The 15,665-nt window shown below is 46.5% G+C and overlaps 1 protein-coding gene across 1 annotated transcript; it reads left to right on the plus strand.

Annotated features, from left to right (window-relative positions):
• The first annotated feature begins 1,213 nt into the window (after nt 1-1,213).
• Nucleotides 1,214-11,271, plus strand: LOC103304927 (zinc finger protein 211-like). Its single transcript, XM_054710231.1, has 3 exons — nt 1,214-1,417; nt 2,664-2,790; nt 9,082-11,271. Exons 1-3 carry the CDS (start codon nt 1,385-1,387, stop codon nt 10,647-10,649), a joined length of 1,728 nt encoding a protein of 575 aa, XP_054566206.1. The 5' UTR covers nt 1,214-1,384; the 3' UTR covers nt 10,650-11,271.
• Nucleotides 11,272-15,665: the final 4,394 nt, after the last annotated feature.

Here is a 15,665-nt window from a genome sequence, read left to right on the forward strand (position 1 = left end):
CGCGAGCCGCATAGTTTGCCGAACATTGCACTAACCTATTTCCCACTTCTTCCAGGGGTGAACCTTTACTCTCTTCCTCCTAAGCTCCAAAGGCCCTTTTTTAAAAAAAATAAAATTTTAGCCGAAGCCAGTTTGGCTCAGTGGATAGAGCGTCAGCCTGTGGACTCAAGGGTCCCAGGTTCGATTCCGGTCAAGGGCATGTACCTTGGTTGCGGGCACATCCCCAGTAGGGGGTGTGCAGGAGGCAGCTGATCGATGTTTCTCTCTCATCGATGTTTCTAATTCTCTATCCCTCTCCCTTCCTCTCTGTAAAAAATCAATAAAATATATTTTTTAAAAAAGAGAGATCCCCAGTTCCATTTACATCACCATACCTGCCCCGGGGTCAACTGGATCCCCAGTAGGAGGCGTGCAGGTGTATTTCCCTCTCCACTGTTCTATCTCGGCCCCTCCCTCTTTCTCTAAAATCAATTTAAAAAACATTAAAAATTCAACCTATATATTTTTTAAAATAGCCTGTTATACTTGATAGATCCTCCCTTCCCCCAACGGGTGGGCGGAGTGTGATGTAACCTGCACCTGCAGCCTGGTCATACCTGAGGCACCTTATATGGACTATACATTGACCCACCAATCAGCACCTGCCAAATACCCTGAGCCCTCGTCCTATGCACCTGAGTGACTATGCACCTTATACGGACCACACATTAAGCCACCCATCAGCGCGTGCCGAGTACACTAAGCCCCATCCCTTCCCATTCCTCCCCTCAGAAGGCGGGTTCCCCTCTGCACGGGCCGCTGTTCTCCCCTTGGAGACAGCCCGGCAGGTCCTTCTCCTCTAACGAAGCCTGGCGTCCTGGTTTTTGGCCTCTGTCTGATCTTTCACGCTGAAGCACAGATAACATCTGGGCTTGCAACTGGCATCTGAGGGGAGGGGGTGCCCAGGCTTGTGGGAACCAATCTGCAGGTCGTTGGGGTCAGAGAGGAGAGTTTGCTGCAGTGAACCGGGAGCCAGCCCTTCCCTCCAGGGAGCAGCATCCCTTTACCCTCCCTCCAGGGGCAAAGGTCCTATTTGCTCACTGTAGCCAGCCTGTGGCCGCTGGAGCGCTTGGAACTACATCACCCAGAAGGCCGTGCGCTGCGTCCAGCCGGGGAGAGGTCAGCTGGAAAGCATTTCCGGGATATTTCCACCGGGACTTCCGGCCTCGTCGGGGAGCAGTCTGTTCCGCCTTTGGGTGGCTCCGTGGGGTTTTGAGGTGACAGAACGGAGAAGGTGCCGAGGAGGCGCGGTCCCCGCCGCACAGCCGGAGGCCTGAGGCTCGGCGACCCCGCGAGGGACCCGCTTCAGGGCGGGAGGGTGCCGCGTGCTCGCCCGCAGAGTCCGATGGCGGAGGCCGCGCCGAGGCGCCCGGCTGAGGTGAGCGCGTTCCCCCGGCCTCCCCGCCTCCCTCTCCCAACCCCGCACCCGGCGGGAGGGCGGGGGGGCGCCCTTCCCCCTCCTGCAGCCCAGGCCCCGCCTCGGGACCGCGAGGCGCTCGTGGGGGACACCCGGTGTGACGGGGAGGGGCTGAGGGGCCCCGGGGGACAGTGAGGGGAAACATCCCGGGAGCAGCTGGACACGTGGGGCTAAACCCGGGAGCGGCTGGGATGAAGGCTTGCACATGTGGTAGCTCTTTTTTTTTTTTTTTTTAATATATTTTATTGATTTTTTTACAGAGAGGAAGGGAGAGGGATAGAGAGTTAGAAACATCGATGAGAGAGAAACATCCATCAGCTGCCTCCTGCACCCCCCCCCCCCCCCCCCCACTGGGGATGTGCCCGCAACCAAGGTACATGCCCTTGACCAGAATCGAACCTGGGACCCTTCAGTCTGCAGGCCGACGCTCTCTCCGCTGAGCCACACCGGCCAGGGCTTTTTAAGTATATTTTATAGATTTTTTTTTTTTTTTACAAAGAGCAAGGGAGACGGAGAGAGAGCTAGAAACTTCGATGAGCTGCCTCCTGCACGCCCCCCACTGGGGATGTGCCCGCAACCAAGGTACATGCCCTTGACCGGAAACGAACCCGGGACCCTTCAGTCCGCAGGCCGACGCTCTATCCGCTGAGCCACCCCGGTCAGGGCCATAGCCCATGTGTTGCTGTGTCCTGCAGGAATGGTCTGGGACAGCCCCGTGGGTTTGGTGGCAGTCATGATGGAGCCCTTTCGGCATGGCCCCGAGCTCAGATGGCATTTATCTGCCTCTCCTCCCCTTCCTCCTGTCCCGCCTGTTGTTGGGAGGGTGATCAGAGTGGGTTTTTTTTTAAATATATTTTATTGATTTTTTACAGAGAGGAAGGGAGAGGGATAGAGAGTCAGAAACATCGATCAGCTGCCTCCTGCACACCTCCTACTGGGGATGTGCCCGCAACCAAGGTACATGCCCTTGACCAGAATCGAACCTGGGACCTTTCAGTCCGCAGGCCGACGCTCTATCCACTGAGCCACACCGGTTTTGGCTGATCAGAGTGATTTTAATGGGCCTGTGATGACAGAGCGGGCAGCACCGGCACCACGGCTGGTGTCTTCTCCGAACTGGGGCCCCTGGAGGTGGTGGGTCGTGGGGAAGAGCAGGATTGTGGGTTCTCCGACAGACTTGCTGACTCGGTTGTATTCATTCCGACAGGTTGGCGTGTCCTTTGAGGATGTCGCCGTGTGCTTCTCCAGGACGGAATGGCGCCTCCTGGACGAGGCTCAGAGACGCCTGTACCTCGATGTGATGCTGGAGAATTTTGCCCTCGTGTCCTCACAGGGTAAGACCATCCCTCTCCTGGTGCATTCTTCTTTGAACTCGCCTGCACCCCCTTCCCTCAGGATTGTTCTTTATTTCTTCTGTTTGAAGCTCTGAGGGTCCTGAGGAGACTTTCCCCCAGGCAGCTATGGGAAGCGGCAACTACCCTTGGCTCACCCCTGTTCTGTATGTTTGTTTTGTTTTTTAAATATATATATATGTGTGTGTGTGTGTGTGTGTGTGTGTGTGTGTGTGTGTACAATAAATTTGTTTATATATATATATAAAATTTATTTATTTTTTACAGAGGAAGGGAGACAGAGTTAGAAACATCGATGAGAGAGAATCATCCATCAGCTGCCTCCTGCACACCCCCTACTGGGGATGTGCCCACAACCAAGGTACATGCCCTTGACCGGAATTGAATCTGGGACCCTTGAGTCTGCAAGACTGACGCTCTTTCCACTGAGCCAAACTGGTTAGGGCTAAATATATTTCTTTTATTGATTTCTGAGAGGAAGGGAGAGAGAGAGAGAGAAACATCAATGATGAGAGAGAATTATCGACCGGCTGCCTCCTGCACACCCACCACCAGGGACCGAGCCTGCAACCCGGGCATGTTGCCCCCGGCCAGAATCGAAAACAGCACCCCTCAGTCCTCAGGCCAACCTTCTATCCACTGAGCCAAACCAGCCAGGTCTCCTGTTCTGTTTTTAAGGTTCCTTCTTTTTTCCTCGTTGTCCTAAAGTTTAATAAACTTTCACTTCAGCAACAAAAAAAGACCCTCCTCCCCCTAGGGACCTGGACTCGGCTTTACATTTCCTCATACCCCCCCTTTCCTGAAAGGGTGCTTCGTTCTCACGTGTACTGTGGGCTCCACTCCCTTCCCCCGTTTTCCGGGCAGTTGCTGTGTTTGGTTGGATTTGGTTATTGTCACCCCCCTTTTTTCTAACTTTTTTCTAATCCCTACTGTACTCAACCCTCAAAGGGAAGGATTTGGGAGGTTAGTAGACTTGCAAGGATCCTAATGGATTTCACCTTGATTAGTGAGGAAAAGCATTTTTAAAAATATATTTTCATTGATTTCAGAGAGGAAGGAAGAGGGAGAGAGAGAGAGAAACATCCATAATGAGAGAGAATCATTGATTGGCTGCCTCCTGCACGCCCCCCACTGGGGATTGAGCCTGCAACCCAGGCATGTGCCCTTGACCGGAATTGAACCTGGGACCCTTCAGTCTGCAGGCCGATGCTCTATCCACCGAGTCAAACCGTCCAGGGAAGAAAAGCATTTAAAAAAATATATCATTATTGATTTCAGTGAGGAAAGGGAGAGGGGGAGAGAGATAGAAATGTCAATGATGGGAGAGAATCATTAGCCAGCTTCCTCCCGCACGCCCCACACGGGGATTGAGCCCACAACCTGGATATGTGGCTGGACCTCCAGTCAAACCCTTACCTGCTCCTTCATAGGTCCTTGCTCAGCTACTGAGCCATACGTGGCCGGGAGGAAAAGCATGTTTTATATTCCTGTTGATCATTTTGTACTTATTTTTTAGAAAACTAATTTTACATCCTTAACCTTTTATATATAAAAAAAATCCTCCCCCAGTGTATGTTTATTGTTTTGAGAGAAAGAGAGGAGAAGTTATCGGTTGCCTCTCTTATGTACCCCGTACAGGTATTAATTCCACAACCTAGGTATGTGCCCTGACCAGGCATCCAACCAGCTCCCTGTGGATGTACAGGATGATGCTCCAACTAACTGAGCCATCCAGCCAGGTTTAGCTCCTTTTTATTTATTTATTTTTAAACATTGTACTACTTTTTACTACATGGATTGGAATAATACCTTTTTGTTGTTGTTTTTTTTAATATGTTTTTATTCATTTCAGAGAGGAAGGAAGAGGGAGGGAGAGAGAGATAGAAACATCCATGATGAGAGAGAATCACGGATCGGCTGCCTCCTATAAGTCCCCCACTGGGGATCAAGCCCACCACCCGGCCCGTGCCCTTGACCAGAATCGAACCTGGGACCCTTCAGTTCGCCGGCCCATCCTCTATCCGCTGAGCCAAAGTGACCAGTTGCCCCTTTTTAAACTATTTTTTTACTATTTTGCCCTCCTCATACCGTGTACATGTTGTACATGAATTCCTTATCAGCTATAGGTACACTTCTCTGCACTTCACTTCATGGTGCTTTGCAGATTTTTTAAAAATATATATTTTATTGATTTTTTTACAGAGATGAAGGGAGAGGGATAGAGAGTTAGAAACATCGATGAGAGAGAAACATCGATCAGCTGCCTTCTGCACACCCCCTACTGGGGATGTGCCCGCAACCAAGGTACATGCCCTTGACCGGAATCGAACCCGGGACCCTTCAGTCCGCAGGCTGATCCTCTATCCACTGAGCCAAACCAGCCAGGGCAGGCTAGACATTTCAATATTAAATCTTCAAAGCCAAGAATACAGGATTTGTTTCCATTTATTTGTGTTTTCTTCCATTTCTTTCATCCCTGTCTTACAGTGTTCAGTGTACAGACCTTTCACCTTTTTTTTTTTTTTATTTTGAGTGTTTTATTGTTTTTGATACTATTGTAAATTTGTCTGCCTTCTTCATTTCATTATCAAAAATTTTGTTATGCCCTAGCCGGTTTGGCTCAGTGGATAGAGCGTCGGCCTGCGAACTGAAAGATCCCAGGTTCGATTCCAGTCAAGGGCACATGTTGTGGGCTCAATCTCCAGTGGGGGACTTGCAGGAGGCAGCCGATCCATGACTCTCTCTCATCATGGGTGTTTCTATCTCTCCCTCTTCCTTCCTCTCTGAAATCAATATAAATATATTTTAAAAAATTTTGTTGTTAGTGTATAAAAATGGAAGTGATATTTGTGTGCTTATTTTTGTGTGCCGTATCTGTTCTGAATTTGTTTATTAACTTCAGAAGTTTATAGTGGAATCTTGACAATTTTCTGTATGCAGTGCCATGTCACCTCCCAACAACTCATGATGCTTTGTGGTTCAGTGTCAGGTGTGATGTCTTTGATTTCTGCTTTTGTTTACTTGAATCTTGTTTCTCTTGTTTTAGTCTAACTAATGTTTTGCCATATTTGTGCATCTTATCAAAAAACAGCTCTCCCTACCTGGTGTTTCTCAATGGTTAGAGCATCGGCCCAGGGATCCAATGGTCTCGGCTTCAATTCTTGGTCAAGGCCATGTACCTGGGTTGTGGGCTCACTTCCCATCCCTTGCAGGAGTCCATCAGCCAACGGGTCTCACATCTGTGTTTCTGTTTCCTCTCTCCTCCTCCTTCGCTCCCTTGCACTTCTCTGAAGCAATGGAAAAAATATCCTCAGGGAAGGAATAACAAAGAAACAAAAAAAACAAAAACATCAGTTTTTAGTTATGATACTCATTTTTTTTGCCTTTCTTGTTTCTATTTTATATATATGTCAGTTCTCATATTTTTTTCTTAATCTTGTAAAATATACTTTTTATTGATTTCAAAGTGGAAGGGAGAGAGATAAAAACATCAATGAAGAGAGAGAATCATTGATCAGCTGCCTCCTGCATGCCCCACGCTAGGGATCAATCAGGCAACCCAGGTGTTTGCCCTGACAAGGAATCAAACCACAACCTCCTGGTTTGTAGGTTGACGGTCAACTACTGAGCGACACTGGCTGAGCTCCTGTCTCCGTTTCCCCCTGTGTCTGACATCCCACTGAGCTAACTGCAGGCCCAGCTTGGCACACTCTTTCCTATAACCTTTCCCAGGGGCCAAAGCGCTCTCCTGTTCCCTCCTGTTGCTTCTTCTACCCTAAGTTCTCTCTTTGTTTCTTTGTCCCCAGCTTTAATAAACGCACTCTCAAAATCACCCGGACTCCTGCTGACATATCTCACCCACGCAAATTAAAAACCCCACCCAGTATAGTCTGGCCTGAGGCAGATCTGCACCCTCGTCCCCTTTCGGTAACAATTTGATGTACCTAGAGATCGTTTCATGTGTGGCTGACAAGAATGCCTCTTCTCCCCCTAGCCAGTTAAACGGCTCAGTGTGCATAGAGCTTTGGCCTGCAGTCTGAAGGTTCCCAGGTTTGATTCCGGGGTTGCAGGCGTGATCCCCAGTAGGGGGCATGCAGGAAGCAGCCGATCAATTATTCTCTCTCTCATTACTTATGTTTCTATCTCTCTCTCCCTCTCCCTTCCCCTCTGAAATCAATAAAAAATATATGTATTAAAAAAGATGCCTTTTCTCCTGCATTTGGACGGAATTTTCTATTTGTGTTCAAGATTAGAGTTGTGGGAGAGGTGGGGGAGATAAGAGATCAATCAAAGGACTTGTATGCATGCATATAAGCATAACCAACGGATGCAAAACTCTGGGAGGTGAGGGCATATATGGGAGTGGGGTGGGGGGGCAATGGTAAGATATGTACACATATAATACCTTAATAAAAAAAATTGGAAAAAAAAAAAAAGATTAGAGTTGCTCCAAAGTGTAAACTTCAGTAATTCTATATTCATATCAGATGGGATGATCTAGACCAGCGGTTGCCAACCGGTGGTCTGCGAGGTCTGATCTAGACTATGCGAAAGAGGAATATTGAAGTTCTTTACTAATATATTTTTTCTGCTTTCAGATCTGATATTATTTGCTTTATGTACTTAATTTTTCTGTCCTTGGGTGCATATTACTTACTGTCATCTTGATTTTTGTTATATTCATGGGGTAAGTTGTGGCCAAGGGGATTTTAATCGGAATTTCTGCCAATATACTTTATAGGGTTCTCTGATTTGTAAAGTGCAGTGTTGCAGGGGGCTGCTGTAGATCCGAAGAGCAAAGGTCCCAAGGTCCATCACAGAACAGGCCACTAGGGTCACACTAGTGCAAGCTCTGGACACAATGGGGGCATCTTCATCCCTTTTGTTTTGACCCATGCCATTTCCAAGTAGGTTTGCTCACCTACTCAGCCTATCTTCTTACTCTCTCTCTCTTTTTTTTTTTTATAATATTTTTATTGATTTCAGAAAGGAAGGGAGAGAGAGATCGAAACATCAATGATGAAAGAGAATCATTGATTGGTTGCCTCCTGCATGTCCCCCATTGGGAATCAAGCCCGCAACCCAGGCATGTGCCCTTGACCAGAATCGAACCCGGGACCCTCCAGTCCGCAGGCTGATGCTCTATCCACTGAGCCAAACCGGCTAGGGCCTCTTACCTTCTTTACTGCTGTCCAATCTTGGTCCTTGCCTGATCAACATTGGATATTGACCTGGAACATCATCTGCTCTTTTTCAGTTAATTTTTATGGGTTTGTGCCATTCTTTTGTTAAAAATATTTTTTTATTGCCCTGACCGGTTTGGCTCAGTGGTTAGATCATCGAAACCTCCGGACTGAAGGGTCCCAGGTTCGATTCCAGTCAAGGGCATGTACCTTGGTTGCAGGCACATCCCCAGTGGGTGTGTGCAGGAGGCAACTGATGGATGTTTCTGTCCTATCGATGTTTCTAACTCTCTATCCTTTTCCCTTCCTCTCTGTAAAAAATCAATAAAATATATTTTTTAAATTTTTATATTGATTTCAGAGAGGAAAAGAAGGGAGAGAGAGCTAGAAGCATGCATGATGAGAGAGAATCATTGATTGGCTGCCTCCTACAGGCCCCACATTGAGGATTGCTAGCTCAACCCCAGCATGTCCCCGAACCAGGAATCAACCCATTACTTCCTGGTTCATAGCTCAACATACAACGACCGAGGCCTGCTGGCTGGGCCACATTCACATTCTTGTACAAAGTCCCATGGAACTAGCAAGAAACGTCCTGTAGGAAGCTGTTTGCAGAGGAACAGCTAGTAGATCCTTCCTCATTTTGTATCATTCTAGACCTGTCACTCTCCTTGTGGATTCCTCCCCGCCCCCTATTTAGAGACCATTTAATGTATAAAAGCCATTTTCTCAGATTCTAAGACACGTTTCTTGAACATCATTTCATAGAATCATGCCTTGGTGTGATAGATGGACATTTATGATGAGATTTCCATTTTTTTTTTCCTTTTTAAAATATATTTTAATTTATTTCAGAGTGGAATGAAGAGGGAGAGAGGGAAAGAGAGAAACATCAAGGATGAGAGAGAATCATTGTTTGGCTGCCTCCTACAAGCGCCTTATAGGGGATTAAGCCCGCAATCCAGGCATGTGCCTTGACTGGGAGTCACATCCTGACCTCCTGGTCCATAGGTCGAACCACTGCGGCCTGGCAAGGTTACCTTTTGCTATAGGACTAATATGTAATTCACCAGGGTTTCCTTTTGTCCAGGTTGCTGCTGTGGAAGTCAGGATCTGGAGGCGTCCATTGAACAGAACGTTTCTGTAAGAGTTTCCCAGGCAAAGAAGACCAAAGTAGCTTCATCTTCCCAGAATAGCCATCCCTGTGAGTGTTGTGCTGCTGTCTTGAGGGACATTTTCCAGATGATTGAGCAGCAGGGAACACAATATAGTACGAAACTGCTCCGGTGTGGGGCATGTGCAAAACCATTTTATTTTAGTACAAAGTTGCCCCAGCACCAGGGGCAGCACATGAGAGCAGAGTGTTCGGTACGAGGCGTGGACAGGGCCTCCCTGGTGAAGAGCAGCGCATTCAGTGTGTCCCAGAAGCTTTTCACCGGTCAGCAGGTCAGACACAGCATCCTTACTGCCTCAGGACAACTTCAGCACCAGGCTCCTCATCCCAGGGATAAACCAAGTGAAATCTCCTTGACTGGGGTGACATCTCAAAACAGAGAAAATTACCATTGCAAGAAAGACTGTAAAAAAGTCATTAGATGCAATGACACACTTGGTCCAGATCAAGCTGTCAATACTGGAAGGCAGTGTGTTGTGGGCACTGAAAATAAAAAATATTTTAAAGAAATCTCTGAACTTAATTATCATCAGAAAGTTCACGCATTGGAAAAGCCATATGAGTGCAGTGAGTGTGGAAAATGTTTTAAAGAACATTGGATCCTTATTCAACACTGCCGAGTTCATTCTGGAGAAAAGCCTTATGAGTGTGGTGAATGTGGAAAGTCCTTTAGCCAAAGTGCTGGCCTCAGTAGACACCAGAGAGTTCACACTGGAGAAAAGCCATATGAGTGTGGTGAATGTGGCAAATCCTTCAGCCAAAATTCCAGCCTCATTCACCACCAAAGGGCTCACACTGGAGAAAAGCCTTATGAGTGTGGTGAATGTGGGAAAACCTTCACCCAGTGTTCCAGCCTCATTGAACACCAGAGGGTTCACACCGGAGAGAAACCTTTTGACTGTAGTGAATGTGGAAAGTGTTTTACCAGAATAGCCTGCCTTCGTCGTCATCGGAGACTTCACTCTGCTGAAAGGCCTTATGCGTGTAATGAATGTGGAAAATCTTTTAAGAGGAAATCTCTCTTTTGTTATCATCAGAGATTACACACTGGAGAAAGTTTGTATGAGTGCCGTGAATGTGGGAAATCTTTTATCCACAGCTCTGGACTCCATTATCATCAGAGAGTTCACAATGGAGAAAGACCTTATAAGTGCACTGATTGTGGGAAATCTTTCATCAGGAACTGTGACCTTCATAACCATGAGAAGCTTCATACTGGAGAACGACCTTTTGAGTGCAATGACTGTGGGAAATCTTTTATCAGGAACAGTGACCTTTATAAACATCAGAGAGTTCATACTGGAGAAAAACCGTACAAGTGCAATGATTGTGGGAAATCTTTTACCCACAGCTCTGGACTCCATTATCATCAGAGAGTTCACAGTGGAAAAAGACCTTATGAGTGCACTGATTGTGGGAAATCTTTCATCAGGAATTGTCATGTTCGTACCCATCAGAGTTCACACAAAAGAAAGGCTTTTTGAGTGCTGTGAACGTGGGTAAACTTAACAAAAATTCTAGCCTCAGGACAAATGAGCATACATGTTAGAGGAAGTTTTTAGATGTGTAGGAACTGTAGTTTCTTTGTTCAGTGTTAACAACACTGAAGGAAACTCAGGCTTCAGTTATCTGACTTTCAGCTCATAAATCCCATCCTCAGTCGTAGGGAGATTTTCCATAATGTTAGTTATGTGGGAAGCATGTGTACTTCTGTTACACATTCTAACCTGCCCAGGGCTTAGAGTGCAGATTAGTGTCACTGCAAAGTTCTGTGACAGAATCCATCTCCCCTGAACCAACACTAAGCAAGTCTCCATAGTTGTCATCAGTCACCATCCTAATGTCCTCAGGCAATCTGACTTTGTTCTCTTATTAGTCAGAGGAAATTAGGAGTAACATGGGCCCTTACGAGATCTGCATTTCATTTGCTCTATTTGGGCAGGTACCTGACCCATTGTTGACCCCAGAGAACATCCTCTGAGTTCAGCTTTACCTTCTAGAAAAAAAAAAAACGTTTTTCAGGGACATCTTTTCCCTAGCTACCTCTGGTGCATATTTCCACTGCTGAAGTTTGGTTTTTAAAATAATAAAAGCCTTTTCATTTTGGATGTTTTCTTTGTGGTGTAGGTTATAAGCCTATTTGGGCTCTACAAGCATGAAGAAGTGAACAGTTTTTACCAGGGTTCAACCTTTCTCTGCCTCCGAGGTACAGTACTTTGGGGAAATTAGCTCACCACTTTCCACAAAATTTGCATTGCTACCCACATCCTTCTAGATAGGACCACAGGGTTTCCGGGTACTCGTGGGAAACCTGAATGCTGTGAGTTCTAGAAGACTCGACATCACTTTCAAAATAGCTGGGGTGACAACTTCACCTGCTTCCTGGACCAGCATGAACTTTTTCTGCACACAGAGTATGCCAGTACCTTTGTTGTTTTTCTTAATATTCACCTGAGGACATTTTTTTCTATTGATTTTTAGAGACAACGGAAGTGAAGGAAGGAGAGAGAAAGACAGACATCCAGGTGAGATAGAGACACATCCATTTGTAGCCTCCTCCATGTGCCCCAACATGGTCCTGGAATTGAACCTGCAACCCAAGTATGTACAATTGACAGGGAATCTCACCCAAAACAGGTTGAAGCAAGAGCTGACACACTCAGAGCCACACCAACCAGGGCAATGCCAATGCATTTGAAGGAAACTGCTCTTTTAAGGTCATGTGCCTTTTCATTTAATATTTTCTTTTTGTATTCTTTTAATTTTATATTATTTATTCTTTTAATTGATTTCAGAGAGGAGACAGATGGAAACATCAAGAGTGATAATCATTGGATGACTGTCTCCCCCATACCCCTAACTGGGTATCCAGCCCACCACTCGGGCATGTGCTTTTGATATTTTTCTTGTCCTTAATTATTTTTAAAAGAGTTTTTATTGATTTTTTTTTTTTGGGGGGGGGGGAGGAAGAGAAATATTGATGTGAGATTGGAACATTATCAGATGTACCCTGATCGCTGTGGCTAAGTGGATAGAGCTTTGGCCTGAAGATTGAGTGGTCCCAGGTTCGATTCCGGTCAAGGGCATGTACCTTGGATGACTCCTGACCCTCTGCCCTGGCGCCACCCAGTTGGGAGACCAGGAATGAAAAAAGGACAAAAGATTCAGGCCGCTCTGGCTTTCTCTGCCCTAAGACTAAGCTACTTCTGCTGCTTCCAGGTGGGAACCTTGATTCTCTATTTTTTAAAATATACTTTTATGGACTTCAGAGAGTGAGAGAGAGAGAAACATCAGTGATGAGAGAGAATGATCGATGGGCTGCCTCCTGCACACCCCCTACTGTACATCAAGCCTACAACCTTGGCATGTGCCCTGACTGGGAACCAAACTGGGACTTCCTGGTTCATAGGTCGTCGCCAGGCAGAACTTTTCCTCTCTTCCTCCTAATCTCCAAGGGCCCTTTTCTGGCCTCTGTATCTCCTCCTCAGCCTCCACAGCCCATCGGCCTCACACTCTATCTCTGCAACTTTCTAAATAACTCCCTCTGATTTGAGTTCCTTTGCACTGATTTTAAAAAATATATGTTTTATTGATTCCAGAGAGGAGGGAGAGGGAGAGAGAGAGAGAAACATCAGTGATGAGAGAGAATCACCAATGGGCTGCCTCCTGCACGCCCCCTACTAGGAATCAAGCCCACAACCCTGGCATGTGCCCTTGGCTGGGAATCGAACCTGGGACCCTTTCAGTCTGCAGGCTGACGCTCTATCTCAGGGGTCCTCAAACTTTTTATTTTTTTATTTTCTTATTTTTTTCAATTTCTTTATTGATTAAGGTGTCACATCTTTGTCCTCATCCCCCTCATTCCCATCCCACACCCCTCCCCACGGATGCCCCAACCTTCTGTTGAACTTAACCGTTGGAGAGGCTCATATGCATGCACAGAAGTCCTTTGGTTGATCTCTCCCCCCTTCCCACAACCTCCCCTATCCTCCCTCTGTGGCCCGATAGTCAGATCGATGCCTCCTTGTTTCTGGTTCTGTTCTTGTTCATCAGTCTATGTTGTTCATGGTCCTCAAACTTTTTAAACGGGGCCAGTTCACTGTCTCTCAGACCGTTGGAGGGCCAGACTATAGTTTTAAAAAAAACTGAACAAATTCCTATGCACACTGCACATATCTTATTTTGAAGTAAAAAAAAACTGGCAAAAACACCCGCATGTGGCCCGCGGGCCATAGTTTGAGGACTCCTGCTCTATCCACTGAGCAAAACCAGCCAGGGCTGAATTTTTTTCTTAGTCCAACACAAAACCCAAGGTTGCTTTACATCACTAGGAACAGCTCTAGCAAGTTAATTTAATCTGAAGAGGGCGCCATAGGAATCGCTGATTTATATTGTGTTTTAAATTCTTATTTGTTATTTCTAAATTTTAATTGATTGGAGAGAGAGAGAGAGAGAGGATGGGAGAGAAAGAAACGTTCGTTTTTAGTTGTTGCTGTTCCAATTTTTTTGACTCTTTACCCAAGGATATGTCTATTAATTTTTAGAGAGAGGAAGGAAGAAACATTGATCCATTGACTCCCCTGTGTGCCCCAACACGGGATCAGACTTGCAACCCAGGTATGAGCCCTGACTGGGAATCGAACAGCAGACATCTGGTGTACAGGAGGCTGGCTGCTCCAGCCACGCGAGCCGCTCAGCGAGGGCTGTCCCACTTACTGATCCGTTCATTGGTAGATTCTTGTATGTGGCCTGGCCAGAGATCCAGCCCACCACCCGGGCATGTGGGGATGACACTCTAACCAACTGAGGTGCCGCGCTAAAGTGAAATTTTTCCCTTTTGACTTTAGATAGCGTGTCAGTGAGAGAGAAAGAGGAACATCAATTTGTTCAATGTATTTATGCAGTCAGTGATCAATGCTTGAATGACCCATAACTTTGGCCTATCACAATGACACTCAAATAATGAGTTTACCTGGCCATAATTGATTTATGGTGTTGAAAAGTAAATTTCAATGGAGTAAATTTATTTATTTTATTTTAAATATATTTTATTGATGTTTTACAGAGAGTAAGGGAGAGGGAGAGAGAGTTAGAAACATCAATGAGAGAGAAACATCGACCAGCTGCCTCCTGCACACCCTCTACTGGGGATGTGCCCGCAACCAAGGTACATGCCCTTGACTGCAGGCCGACGCTCTATCCACTGAGCCAAACAGGTCAGGGCTCAATGGAGTAAATTAAAAGATCTGATTGGCTTTAAGTGATTCATAAATGGGCAGCACCCAACTAGCAAATTGAAGGGTATATTCAGAGTTGTAAAAAACTGGAACATTTTTATTGGTAGAAACGGGAAGGGTGGGGACTAAGAAGTTAAAACTGCCTGATTTCAGTCCATCACCTTCACCAAGGGCAAGACAGGGGTCTTATGTAAAATGTTTCACAGGAGCGAAGCAATTAGCTAAACTAAAAATCAGAGTATATTGCCCTACCTGGTTTGGCATAGTGGATAGAGCGTTGGCCTGTGGGCGGGGGGGGGGGGTCCCCGGTTTCAATTCCATTCAGGGGCACATGCCAGGGTTGTGGGCTCGATCCCCAGGGGGGCACAGTCATGGGGCGGCTGATCGATGATTCTCTTTCATCATTGATGTTTATAATGTTTCTGTCTCTCTCCCCCCCTCTCCCTTCCTCTCTGAAATCAATAAAAATATATTTAAAAAATAAAAATCAGAGTGTTTTTGAGAAAGGTCACCTTTTCTATAGGGAACATGACCTGGGAGAATTTCTGTCATGAGGCCGCCTCTTTGTTCTATGGGGACGGACAGGGTTTGTGAGACACATCTCCCTCCTGGTGCTTCAGCAGAACGTTTTACGCGGGATGATTGAGACTGTTTCTGGGAGGGGGACTGCACTCCATCAGGTGTCAGACTGGGTGGGGTCCTGGGCTTTCAGCATAAGTGATGCCATTGGCCCTCTGGCTTCCTGTTGTGCCCGGCTGGTGTGGCTCAGGGTCCGAGCGCCCTCCCAGGCAGCAAGATGTCCCCAGTTCCATTCTGGTGCTGGCACACGCCCGGCTGGGTCCCCAGTAGGGGCCGTACAGGAGTGTTTCTCTCTCATGGATGTTTCTCTCCCACTCCCTCTCTCTCTAAAATCAATTTTAAAAACATATTTAAAATAAATAAAAACATATTAAATATATAGCCTGTTGTGCCCTAGCCGGTTTGGCTCAGTGGACAGAGCATCAGCCTTCGGACTGAAGGGTCCCGGGTTCGATTCTGGTCAAGGGCACATGCCTGGGTTGCGGGCTCCATCCCCAGAGTGAGGCGTGCAGGAGGCAGCCAATCCATGATTCTCTCTTATCATGGATGTTCCTCTCTCTATCCCTCTCCCTTCCTCTCTGTAAAAAAATCAATAAAATATATTTTAAAAATACATGTTGAAAGAGAACTATACCTATAGCCTGTTGTACCGAAGCACGGATACCATGTAAACTTGCAATTGAC

This window comes from Eptesicus fuscus, chromosome 21 (genome assembly GCF_027574615.1).
Source record: "Eptesicus fuscus isolate TK198812 chromosome 21, DD_ASM_mEF_20220401, whole genome shotgun sequence".
NCBI classification, from domain to species: domain Eukaryota; kingdom Metazoa; phylum Chordata; class Mammalia; order Chiroptera; family Vespertilionidae; genus Eptesicus; species Eptesicus fuscus.

What these genes read in the sequence shown, in the direction of transcription:
- LOC103304927 (XM_054710231.1), top strand. Translation starts at nt 1,385, where the DNA reads ATGGCGGAGGCCGCGCCGAGGCGCCCGGCTGAG. An exon ending in CGCCGAGGCGCCCGGCTGAG is followed by an intron (nt 1,418 to 2,663) that starts GTGAGCGCGTTC and finishes TCATTCCGACAG; the next exon opens with GTTGGCGTGTCCTTTGAGGA. An exon ending in TGCCCTCGTGTCCTCACAGG is followed by an intron (nt 2,791 to 9,081) that starts GTAAGACCATCC and finishes CCTTTTGTCCAG; the next exon opens with GTTGCTGCTGTGGAAGTCAG.